At 45.9% G+C, this 12,546-nt stretch overlaps 1 protein-coding gene and 1 long non-coding RNA gene across 20 annotated transcripts in view; one reads left to right on the top strand and one right to left on the bottom strand.

Annotated features, from left to right (window-relative positions):
- Positions 1-5,986, bottom strand: part of LOC122475350 — a 46,489-nt gene extending 40,503 nt beyond the window's left edge. For 2 of the 6 annotated variants that reach the window (XR_006295150.1, XR_006295154.1), the window contains exon 1: positions 4,525-5,986. This is a non-coding gene — a long non-coding RNA (uncharacterized LOC122475350). The remainder of the gene's footprint in view (positions 1-4,524) is intronic. The other 4 variants (XR_006295153.1, XR_006295149.1, XR_006295152.1 and 1 more) reach the window with 4 other exon arrangements.
- The window catches only part of NFIB (nuclear factor I B), a 458,039-nt gene that overhangs the window by 206,816 nt on the left and 238,677 nt on the right, over positions 1-12,546 (top strand). For 2 of the 14 annotated variants that reach the window (XM_043567248.1, XM_043567253.1), the window contains exon 1: positions 7,246-8,407. The exons of 8 other annotated variants lie outside the window; for them this stretch is intronic. In XM_043567248.1, the coding sequence (XP_043423183.1) occupies positions 8,378-8,407 (30 nt within the window). In that variant the 5' untranslated portion in view covers positions 7,246-8,377. Of the gene's footprint in view, positions 1-7,244; positions 8,408-12,546 lie in introns of those variants that run through there. 4 more of the 14 variants (XM_043567247.1, XM_043567254.1, XM_043567255.1 and 1 more) reach the window with 4 other exon arrangements.

Below are 12,546 nucleotides of genomic sequence, written 5' to 3'. Positions count from 1 at the left end.
TGTGTATGTGTGTGTAATGATACATAGAGTGTATATATATATATATAGTATATATATATATAATACTATATATTATACATATATAATATGTATATATTATACATATATAATTTATATATCATATATATACTATATGTATCATTACACATACATGTATATAATATTATAGCTTTAGTAACTTTAGTATATGTGTCACACTTTGATGGTGGGAATCACTGGATAACACTGTCAGCCCAAATAGTGTAAAATGTAGCCTTTTCCCTGCTTCATTTCTTATTTCCTCCTCTTTCCCCTCCTCCTCCTAATGCTGGAAAAATTACTGTAAGTGATACTTTAGTTGTACCCCGTAGCCCATTCTTTTTGTAGTCCTTTTCCTTCGCTTTAAGGTGAATATGCAGAGCTTTGTAACACATTCTCATTTAAAAGTGCACTTTTAAAAAATAAGTGAGGGTAGTAGTATTTATTTAGCTCTGATTGGTGTGTTGTTTTTAAAATCAATATTTGTTCCCAAGCTTAGTATCCCCCACCTGGTCCCTGAAGTGGCAGGATCGAATTGTTAGCCCTCCTTCTTCACCTCCCTCCCCGTTTAAAAAAGATTATGATGGATTTCTTCCCGCTCCTAGTACTTTTTTTTTAAGCCCCGCTGTTTTTGCTCTAGGATTTTTTGCCCCTCTGCCTAAGTGTGTGTGTGTGTGTGTGTATGTGTGTGTGTGTGTGTGTTTGTGTGTGTGTGGGAGTGTGTGCGCGCGCGTGCGCCTCCCTTTTCCCTTGTGCTCTCTTCGCCAGTACGTCTGGGACACATTTTAATGCACAATATCCCATCCATTAAGTTGTGGTTGAATGCGGAGTGTGTGAGGACTTGGCAGCTTTCAGGTTGAAGGGGGCGGGGAAGCCAGTTTCGACTTTGACACAAGATGCCGAAGTGGTGTGATTGGAATTATTATTAGGGCTGTGAACATGGCCATCTTCTCCTCCGGTTAGAAGAACTGCCATTGAACTTGAGACGGGACAGACAAGATCTCCAAGTCCCGCCCCTCCCTCCCCCCCCCCCCCCCAGTACAGTAGCTGGCAGGGAAAAGGCGCCAAAATACACAAGATTAACTCTAACTTTCTTTGAATGAATCTTATAGCACCATCTTTTGTAATTTTAATTTTCCAACAGGCGGGAAAAAGTTAACATTTGAACCCAGACTTGAACAGACATTTAAATCAGCTCTAAAATGGAATAAATCCAGCAAACCATACACGCACGCTTGTGTGGTTAGAAAAAGAATGCACGTGTAAATAAGCAGAGTGCATGTGTGTATCTGACTGGGGAGTCCAAGATTTAATCAAAATCAGAATTAGTGTGACTTTTGAGTACCTTTACTCTATGGGGGAGAGAACTGGGAGGCTAAGAAGCTGACCTTTAAGCAGCCTAAGTAAAAACTGCAAAGAGTTGTGAAACACAAAACGTTGTGGTTTCCAGTTTTACATTTGAGGTTTGATGTTTTCATTTAATGGTATGAGAGATGGAGAAAGCTCCAGCGCTGAAAAGTCCCTATTAAATCATATGTGCGCAAAGGTCAAGCACTCCAACTCACTGATACAATATACTGCAGATTCTTGCCTAACTGATGGGGAGCACAGGAAAAAGTGCTTGGGCAATAAAAGTATTAGAAGGGTAATTATCGTCGTGGTTGGGACTGCATTCTTGTGCACTGGGAAAAGGTTTTTACTGGCCCCGATGAATTTTAAAGCTGAGTATTGTTGAAAGCTGTTTTAATAGGAAATTGATTAGCTGAGTGTTTCATACAATAAATGGTGACAGTTTCATTGTTTGATGTCCAAAATAAATTCCTTTTATTCTTGAGCAGACATAGACATCTATTTAATTTTAATATGATCAGACTGAGCAGCAGCATAATTATGAGTGAATATGATGTCATGAGCATCTGTAACTTTGTTTTTAGAGTTTGTGACATCACACAATTCGACAATATTATTGCTTTGAAATTTGTTAACATGCTGTGTTGTTAAAATATTTCAGAGATAAGGTTTACTGGACATATATTTTGTGTAGGCCAAATTGTTTTGTCTTTTCTCTTTGTAATTGCACAACTGTTTGTCAAATTTTAATTTGAAAGTTAAAATGCACACAGTTCTGTTGTTATGCATTATTTTGATTTTGAAACAGGATGGAGGTTTCAAAGGACGAGTTAGAGAAAGGGGTGCAGAAAGTTTGAGTTGGTTTGAATACACCTTCTATACTTCTTAATACAGACTATAAAGACTACTTGGCTATTTTGGATAAAGCTTTTTAAACCTCTCCTTAAAACTGATCTGTTTCTATGTCAAAAAAGTGTATGTAGATGGGTAACAAAAAAAACTCTATACATAGAACTAAAATGATAGTATAGTTTTACTTTAAAAGTCAGCTATTTTGAAAAAGGACAATAACTATAACCCTCTCAGTATCACAGAGGAGACGCTCTGTGTTGAGGGCGTACGTAACTTTTGAAGTGTTGTGAGTGAAGCAAAGCAATCGTTGACGTGATTTTCAAGGTTTAAAATAAACCACGCAAAAGTTACAGGCACCTGCTGACTTTGTAATCCGGGAGCAAATGTCTTCAGAAGTTGGGAACCTCTGTTGATGAACTGGCCCCATCTCTGTAGAGAACTGGAAACCGGCTAACCTTAATAGAGGAATCTGGCCCAGTCGCTGTTCAGATTCAGTCGTAGCTTGTAAATGTGCCCGAAATGTAAGCACACTTAGTGGGATGGTATTTTTTTTTTTTTTAACAGTCGAGTACAGGCATTTCAGCAGCGACATTATTAACAGCGTCATTTTTCTCATTTAGTTTTGTCCTCAGGGGACACCAAACAGCTCCCAGAGGAGGGAAGAAAAGTCCATGGTTATTTATTCGTTTCAGTGAAAGGCAAAGCGGCAAAGGGGGTGGGGGAGCTAACCAGTTGTGAATTTTCTAGGAGGGAAAAATTGCTACCCTAATTTGACAGTAGCAGTTTCAGGGCTGAGAGAGCTGGGCATGATTTTGCAATCCCCACCAAGTGCAGGCAATCTCAGTACTTGTTGGTTGTTTATATATGTGTTTTTGAGTGGATTTTTGGTGTTCCTGCTTGTGGACATAAAATTGTGTTTTCCGGGCTACACATGTATGATTTTTGTGGTTCATTTGGAAGAAGGAAGGGTCCCTGGGCATGGTGTGGTGGATACTTGCAGTCTTGCAGGCCTGTTTCCTGGGGTCAGGAGGTCATCTGTCTCTTTTGTATTTAGTTTTAAAATATTGATATTGGCGATGCAGCCAGGGTGTGTGGTTGCTGAGCCTCCCCTCAAATCACATGCAAGAGCTAAAAAAAAAAAAAAGTCATCGGGTGTATTGAAAATGACAGCTTTGTTAAGCTCCAAGAAACCTTTCCCTAAACTGCCCAGGATTTGCAACCTGTCACTGAGTTTCTTTAGAAGGGAGAAGGTTAAAAGAAAATCAATATTGATAGATACTTGAGATGTCAAGTCCTCTGTGGAGGTCAGTGAAAGGCTCCAACTGGGTAATTTGTTTCATTTTTCAAATATACAACTAGGTTTTGAAAATTTCAGTCTCCTGAAGTACCGGACATACCTTCTTGAAATCAACAAACTATCTGTCAGAAAAGAAACTCCCCCCCCCCCCAAGATGGCAGGGAATAAATGATCTGGGGAGGAGATCTTTAGTAATTCTGAAATATCAAATAGTCCTGTTGATGCAGGAGGCTTTCACTTCTTTCTAGTTCCTCAAACCAGATTTTGAGGTGAATGCAATTGGCCTGTCATTTACCTTTCAGTGTGGGAGAGAGAGAAGAAAGAGAGTTTAGGGAGAGGTAAGTACCAAAGTCTAAGAAGTGTTTGGCCCATTTTGATAGTATCAGAAACTTCTCAGGATACATTAAAGCCCCTCTCAATACCATGGCACAGACTGGCTGGGAAAAGGGAAAGTGAATAAAATGCATGTATCTTTCTCACTTCCTCCCTCTACTCTTCTACCTGAGAGTTAAAAGATTGGTACTTCTAAAACCAAAGATAGTGGATGAGTGTGCCGAGAGAAGCCAGATGTCCCATACACCCAGATCTACCAGTCTCTTTTTCTAAAAGGCTCCCTTAAAGTTCACCCAGGGAAGGTGTGCGGTGACTTCGACACAGGCTGGACAAGAAGCAGTGTTTCAGGGAGTGTCAGCCATCCTGCCCAGGGCTCAAAGGCCTGGGAGCACAGTCAAAGCCACATACACTGAGCACCCAGTAAGCCCTTCCAGGATGTCTCTGTTGCTCATTCTTTCTTTTCTTTTGGTTTACCCCACCCCACCATTACTCCTTTCTCAATTTCCTTTTTCTTGGAAACAAATCAGAACCCAAAACTACCAAGCATCCTCCACACTCATCAGACTGTACCCAGCCACAAGCGCCCTGCAAACATGGAGCACCTGAAAGAGATTTGAACCCCTAAGTGATAGGCCTGGGAGGCCCCAGACATCTTCACTTCTCTGGGGTCTTACCTGGCTCTGTCGCTGCTTCTTCACCCCCTGGTGCTGCTGCGGGTTTGTGAGCTCTTCTGTGTAACAGTTGTCAATTTTTCGTTTTTCTCTTTAAAGCTTGTGAGAAACTTTTGGATGCAACCTAGTTTTGGTGGCAAGGGGAAATGATTTCTGTTGGTAAGGGAAACTAATAAGGGAGGAGGAGATGTCTGCAGACACTTGCCCAGGGCTCAGCACTGGGCCTCTTTTGCCAGGGGACAGCGGCTGGTTCTGGGCTCTCTGGCTGAAAGGAGTGCTCTCTGGGTGCCAGGATTTCACTGGGGGTGGTGTGGGGTGGAGGGAGGGAAGAAGGGAGGGAGGGAGAGAAAGAGAGAGAGATGGGCTCTGGATTTTTAAAGAGACCCCGAAATAATGGCTTCTGTAAGAGTCCAGGCTTTCAAAGAGGTGTGTTCAAGGACATGAGTGCATTCGTGCCAGGGGGAATGTCTTTTATGGTAAATTAACTCCGGTTAAATTGAATATTTGTTCAAAGGGAAACTCCAGTAGTTAAAGCTGGTATTATCAGTAGCGCCTCCCCGCCCCCTCCCCGCAGACTGGTGCTATGAGGGCGAGAAAAGGGATGCAGCGTAATGTGCAATACAAAGTGATGCTTTGGGGGGTTTTATTTTAATCTAAGATGAGATTGCCTAAAAATTTCTGAGAGAGAAATGAGTATTTATGTGGATTAACCCCGACTGTCACCTCATTCCTTTCATCTTTAAAGACTGTCAACTTTATCTTGGCTTTTCAAAAGGAAGAAATGACCCACACAAAGGAAATTAACGTTGTCAGAACGCTGAGTAGAGGATTTGCCTCGGGGTGGGGGGTGGGGGTGGGGGAGCTGGGAGGCTGCTCCCCGTGGTGTGTGCCCTCAAGGGTTAACTCGGGGGAGTTCTCGAAATTTCCCCGACTTTACCTGTCTTCCCAGATCCACTGCTCCCCCTCTCCCCGGCCTCCTCAACCCACCCCCCCCAGCGCTTTTCTTCTTTGGGCTCTCGGTTTGCGGGGGCTGCAGCTGGTAGAGGTAGGCTTGGCAAGCTCGCCTCATTAAGAGAGCTCTTTGAAAACGGACTGTGTTTGAGCATTTCCCTAATGAGGACAGGACGGGGTTAAAAAGTGACCATTTCATGGTTGACTTGAACCTGCCTACTTTTCTTGATGTGTCGTTGTGAAATGCTTGATGTGGATAACTCCCACTTGGTGAAGGAAAAAGTCACTGGTTCCTTCAGGTCCGCTGGGGGGACAGAAGGGGGGGGGCGGTGGGCAGAAGCGAGAGAGAGCGAGAGAAAGGAGAAAGTTGAGGAAGAAAACCGAGAGGCGACGAAGAGGGGGAGAGGAAAGGAGAATCAGAGGAGAGCCCCCCAAGACCCCCACAGCACAGTTGGGAGTAGGGGCGGCCCCGCCCTGGGGCGGTCGAGTCCCCTTCTTGGCCCCAACCGCCCCTGGCAGCCCCCGGCTAGGCAGACGCGGAGTCCCTGGCACTCACTTTTCCTCTCTCCATTGTCTGGATAGCCTTTGCTTCCACCTCTTCTCCACCCAACCCTTGCCGAAAGCCGGAATTTGGGGGGCGGGGAGTGTGTGTGTGTGTGTGTGTGTGTGTGTGCGTGCGTGCGCGCGCGCGCGTGCAGAGAGGGTGCAAGGCAAATCGCCTTCCTCCAAATACCCGAAATCAAGTTCATTCACTCGCGACCCACGGCTCGCGGCCGGGGTGGGGGCGGGGCCCTCCCCGCGGGAGCGAGGCCGGCGCGACCGCCTCTGCAGGGCCGTAGCGGCACACGCACCCAGCTCGCGCGCGCGCCCGCCCGCCCCGCAGCTTCGGGCGCGCCACCGCCCCGCCCTGCCTGCACCCCGGCGGGGAGGGAGACGCTTTCCGCCGGCGCCCCGGGCCCCGGGGGGTGGGGATTGGGAGAGAGCCAGCGGGGCTGCAGGAGGAGGAGAGCGGAGCGGGCCGCGGGAGGAGGAGGAGGAGGAGACGGAGGAGAAGGAGGAGGGAGCAGGAGGCGGCGGCGGCAGCTCGGCCCGATCCTCCCGCTCCGAGCGAGGCCACGTGCACGGGGCACCCCCGGGAGGGCGGCAAACCGCGGCGAAGCGCAGCGCGCTGTTCCTGCGGAGCGGCCCCGGGGCGCGGGCCCGCGCTGGGGAGACCCCGCAGGACCCCGCCCCCCGCCCCCCGTCCGCGCCGGCGCTCCCCAACTACTTGAGCCGAAGTTCGCTCGGGCCCCCGCCTCCTCGGCCTGCCCCTCCTCCCTTCAGCCGGAGGCTTTGGCGGACCGCGCCCGCCCCGGGTGCGAGAGTCGGCGCCCCAGCCTGGGCCCCGGGGCGGCCTGGGTGTGAGGGAATTTTCCATTCGTTCCTTTCTCGGGCCCAGACCGGCTCAGTGCTTCTCCCACTCGGATGTTCCCGCGGCTTAAAGAGTCCGCAGCGGGCACAGAAATACCTCTCCCAGGGCGGGTTTTCGGGGGTGTGTATGTGTATGTGGTGGTGTGGGGAGAGTGCGGGACTTGCCCAAAGGGCGGAAAGAAGATCTAGTTTGGAGGAAAAAAAAAAAAAAGTCATGGTTCAGTTGCACGGATATGAGACCTTTAACAAATGAGGGAGAGAGAGAGGGAGAGAGAGAGAGGAGAAGAGACAGAGAGAAGCAAGAGGAGGAGGAGGAAGGTGGGGGGCGGGGGGTGTGGAGAGGCTGGTGCAAAAGGAATGCGCGTTTGCAGGAGGAGGAGTAAAGCGATGATTGTGTAATTAAATAATAAAACAATCCTTAAGTCTGATTTGGAGAGAGCTCGAGCGGGGTCCAGAGGGTGGAACCGGTGAAATTTTCAACTTCCAAGTTTTGCAACGAAAGAAAGCGAGAGAGGGAGGGGAAAAAAAAAAGAGCCCAGAGCAGAAAAGAGAGGAGTTTGGAGCCGAGCGGGAGAGCGGGATTTATCGTTTGGGATTTTTCAGGAGCTCGTTCCGATCCCCCTGGGCTCTGGGCAGCGGCGGCAGCAGCAGCAGCCTCCTCGCTCGGCCGGGTCAGACGCGGGGCGAGGCGGGCGGTCGGGCGGCCGGGCGTGGAGGAGCCGGCGCGGGCGGCGGCGGCTGCAGCCGGGGACCGCGCCGCGAGCCTCTTCCGCCCGGGAGACCTGCGCCCGAGCCCCCTCCCTCACCCCAGCCTCTCCCTTCTCCCCCACCCACCCCGCCCCCACCCAGCCCTCTCCCGCGCGCGCCCCGCCACCCGCGCGCACTCGCTCACGCTCCCCCTCGCGCACACACATGGTCGGCTCGCGGCAAAGTTTCGCCTGCGATCGCCACTCCGGAATCCTGCCGCAGTGCTCGGGGCTGTAACCTTGAACTTTCCCAGCGCGGTGACACATTCTCCTCGCTCTCCCTCCCGCGCTCTCTCCTGCGCCCCCCTCCCCGCCTTTTTTAAAAAAGCATTTCACCACCAACCACCACCCCAATCCAACCCACACCGAACCTTCGCGCACCCCCTAGCCCCCAACAACAACAACAACTGCAAAACAGAAAATAAATCCCCAAACCCAGGCGAAAAGCAGCCAACACCGGCGGCGGCGGCGGCGGCCTCGGCGAGCAGGGCCAGCGCGCTCGGACTGCAAGAGGGTTAAAAGTGTAGATTGGATTTCACCCCGGGAAATCTAGCACGCCGAGTGAACTTGAATCTTTGGCTATTTAAGGAGGACTGGGTTTGTTGTGAAGTTGCGGTGATCCAGCGCAGAGCCCCGTCCTGATTGATCGCATCGCGGGGCTCAGATGACTGTAAAATGAATAGATGAAATTCTTGCTTCTCGAAGATTTTCTTGGGCATCTCCGGGAAAGTGCGTTTTAAGGCGAAGTCATGATGTATTCTCCCATCTGTCTCACTCAGGTACATGTCTCGGTCGCTCTCTCGAGCTTTCTCTCTAGTCCGAAATGCCTTTGTTTTGTTTTGTTGCTCTCGTCTGCCGACAATTAACGGCTTTAGTTAACCTCCGTACGCCCCTGCCCCTCGCAGAAGTGGCCCGGAGTTGCGGCGGGATTTGCGGGGCGGCGTGGGAGCCGGCGCGCGGCCGCTCGCCCGAGGCCATCCCGCGCGCCCAGCCCCGTGCCCCGGGCTCGGGAGCCGGAGCCCGCGCGCTGCCAGGGCAGCTGGGCCGGGCGAGGCCGCCGGGGGTGGGCAGGGCCCGGGCCCGGGAGCGCTAGCCCCTGCGCGGCCCCCCGAGTGCCTGCTGCTACGCGGCGCCCCTGCCCAGGGTGCCCGTCGCCCCGGTCGGTCGCTGGAGCGCTGAGACTGATTCGGGCTTTAGAGGAGCTTTAGGGGGGACTGAGCCCTTATAAACAAGCAGTGAACTTGGGCGAGGGGACTCCAGCACGAGTCCTTGTGGGCGCCTCTGGACTCCGCTGCAGGCAGTGGGCGGGCGACCGAGCGAGTCGGAGGTTGTGGTCCGGGGACCCATTCCTTTGCTTAATTTGGGGATCTGAAACTCTGGTCCATCGTGATCCTCACTTTGAGGTTTCCCATGACCACACCACAAAGGCAGTCTTTACGTTGACACGAGTTAGTTGGTCGTGGTGAAAGTTAAGGACTTTAGAACATGTTCATTTTGTGGAGACCTGTTCCTTTGACGATATTTGGGCGTAGCTCAGAAGGCAGAAAGTAATGCTGGAAAAGTAAGGTCATTTACATTTTTTTCACTTTGAAAATTGCCCTCCTAAGACCTTAGGAACAACGTTATGACATAAAATACTGGCTTTACACATTTTTGAGAACACGATTTATATAGTTTTAAACCAGACGGTCAAATGGAAAAGCAGAGAGACCGAACAGACTTACCTGGGGGCAGTTTTCATCGCTGCCCAGCCAACTAACCACTGGCGAACTCACTAAATACCTTAGCCCAGAGTTGTTATTTGAAGCAGTATTTTAAACCTCCGAAGGTGTCGGACAGTTGACTTCAGCTTTTTGGAGGCAGTGTCACCATTGGTAATTGATAACCATTTTCTTTGACATTGGCAAACAAACAAACAAACAAACAAACAACTAAACAGTTAAAGAAGTGTCGCCAGGTCTTAGGTGTGTTACAATAATTAAAAAAAATTCAATATCACGGTGATGAATTTTTATAATGGACAAATGATTAAGATTTCAATTGTATGACAATTAGAAGCCATTGTGATTGGAAAGGACTAAGGCATTCATAAATTGTGAATGAAGATGAAAACAATGATAAGGCTTATTCAGTGATTGGATACAGTCCTGTAGCTTTTTGGCTGACACATTTTTTATTGTTTATATTTTGTTTGGCATCTGAGTATGATTAACTTAGATATGGCTATTTTCAGCAAGTAACGTGCACTTTAATTTCACAAAACTGGAAAAATGAGTTGCTGAGCTATTTGTATTTTAAAGCTATGAATAAAGGCTAATACATATGATGATGAAACTGTTTCAGGTATAGCGAATTGCCTTGAGTTGTAAAAGTTACCTTTCATATTAGCCATCAGCAGGATTTTTTTTTCTCCTAGTAAACCATGTTCATTTGATATTATTTTTACATTATTGAAGCATAGCTCCATTAAAACAAATTGAGGTAAGCCTTTTCGCTTACAAAGTACCACATCCCTTATTCTCACCTGTAAAAGATTGCTTTTCTATATAAATTTAGATTTCTAGCATCAGTTGCTCAGAAACATTGCTAGCGATTACATTGCATTTTTGATTTCCTCTAAATATCATTGTAAAGTCACTAGCTTTAACTTAATTTCTGTAAATTGGAAATAACATTGCAGCTTCGTGACATATGGAATATTAGGAGCATATATAGCATAATCACTCAGGTCTCACATTAGTATTCAAGAACACATACTTACCAACGCTAATTCATGATGACTAATATTCTCTACTGTTTTAGTAATGTAAATCTAGGTTGACGTATTAAAACTGTTTTTGGGATTGAAGGCCTATACTACAGAAGGGATTGTAGCTTTCACATTCTCACTTAATTAATATCTCTGTGGCTTTATAGGTAATGTGGGGTGTTACAAAAGTAAGAGCACATTAACAGTGCAACTTTTATATCAGACCAGTAGGTTAGTTTTGTATGATAGGAGTCTAATGGCTAGAGCAAAATGTTTCTTAGGATGTGTAAATACAGAATAGAGAAACATTCTTAACTGGTTGAAAACTTTACAAAGTGTCTCAGTTGTTGCAATAAAGTGTCTAGGTTTTAGAAAGAATTTTAATTCAAAAGGAGCTACAGTTAAAGTTGCTATTTAGCAAAGTGTGATGTAAAAGTGTCAGTATATTGATATAAATCAGTATTTCTACCTCAGTATAAATCAGACATAAAAGGAAAATTAAGAACCATCATATATGATTTAATATTTTGCTTTTTCTAAAAATAATGTAAACCCTTAATAAAACTTTCACCTGCCATGATTGCATTGACTTTTAAAATTTCATTGTCAGTCAAGTTCTTCAGGTACATAGTTTTAATGGTTTATTATTATATAGCAATGCTCCAAGAAGATCTAGTATTTATTCTTCCACCTCTATATTGATCTAATTTTCCATCCGTTTCATGGAAACCATTGTTTCTGTGAAGAAAAATAAATATTTCTGGTGGAATTAAGATTGTTTACTTTTATATTTGAAATTTGTAACTTGGTTATTTTATCAATTTAGATCAATTAAAAGAAGTTTGAAAAGAGAAATGTCAGTGAATTTTGATAAAAATTCTGAAAGGGCAGGGTGGCATATTACCTTAGTATAGAGCCATTCGATCTTAAACCACTCAGATGCTCAGCTTAAGAAAAAACTTTCATAATTGTTCAGTAAAGTGTTATTGTGATAAACTATTCATTAGGACATTTGAATACCTTAATCACTTCTTTTTTTTTTTTTCTTTTTTGGATGAAGACAGTTACTATGTTCCATATTCATGTCACTCAAAATGACTAAAAATATATTGCAACTCATTGTTAGAAAACAGTCACACTTGAGAGATGACATTTTAGGTATGTTAATACAGAAATATATGTGACTTGTAACAAACCTCTACTTACCATTTTTTTTTTTTGTTTTTTTTGGAGGTTATGTCTCCATGTTAAGTGTTTTCACTTGAAAGGAGTCCACAGAATGCTAAAGCCCTGAAAGATGTTTATGAGGCAAGTTTGTGGAGGGAGGAAGTTTACTATTTCTAGTTATCAATAAGAAAAAAAGTGTGTTTTAAAAACATTACTTGGCAACATTGGCAACAAACTCAAGACAAACTTAAAAAAAACCAGCATTGTTTTGCGTGCATTTGCTAAGAAAGTCCAAATTCAGTCCTCAGATGTGCATTTGGATTGTGTAAAATAATTTATTAACATTTTGAGGTTTGTGACATGACAGATGATTTGAAACTCAAACAGATTTAGTAAAAACTATGTTTGATGTCTCTATAAGAAAATGAAATGTCACTGAACATAGTACTTAAGGATGTAAGCACTTAAGAGTTACCCCACCGCTTAATAATATCTGTTAAAATAATACAGCTTTTTAAAAAGTGGGGCAAGGGGAAAACACCGGGACAGAGCTCCCTCCCAGCCCCATGTACCCTTTGCATTCTCAACTCTTTGGCTGATGAGTACGTATGTATGTTTTTTAGTCATATCCATAAATCATAGTAGAAGTCAGATTATAGGAAGTGAGTTCCCAAAGCATGTTTAAGTCCACATTTCCTTGAACAGGGCTTCCTTTGCATTATGTCTAAGGGGGATAAGCAAAGTTTTTGTAGTTACAGTGAAGACTGAAAGCATGGCCTCAGAAAGTATATGGAGATAGGGAGGTCTTATCATGGGCTGTGGTTGCTGTTAGCAGGACTGTTCCCACACAAAGAACAGATTGTGGTTTAACTCTTTCCATGGCCTAGTTTAATGTGCTCGCATAGTAACCGAATTGTTCAAATCTCTGCTGGAAACTACTGATCAGTTTAATGATTTCCTCCATGGCATTTGGTTATGCCTCACGCTGTGATGTAATCATGT

This window comes from Prionailurus bengalensis, chromosome D4, assembly GCF_016509475.1.
Source record: "Prionailurus bengalensis isolate Pbe53 chromosome D4, Fcat_Pben_1.1_paternal_pri, whole genome shotgun sequence".
Taxonomy (NCBI): Eukaryota; Metazoa; Chordata; class Mammalia; order Carnivora; family Felidae; genus Prionailurus; species Prionailurus bengalensis.
This window is presented reverse-complemented; position numbering and strand designations above follow the sequence as displayed.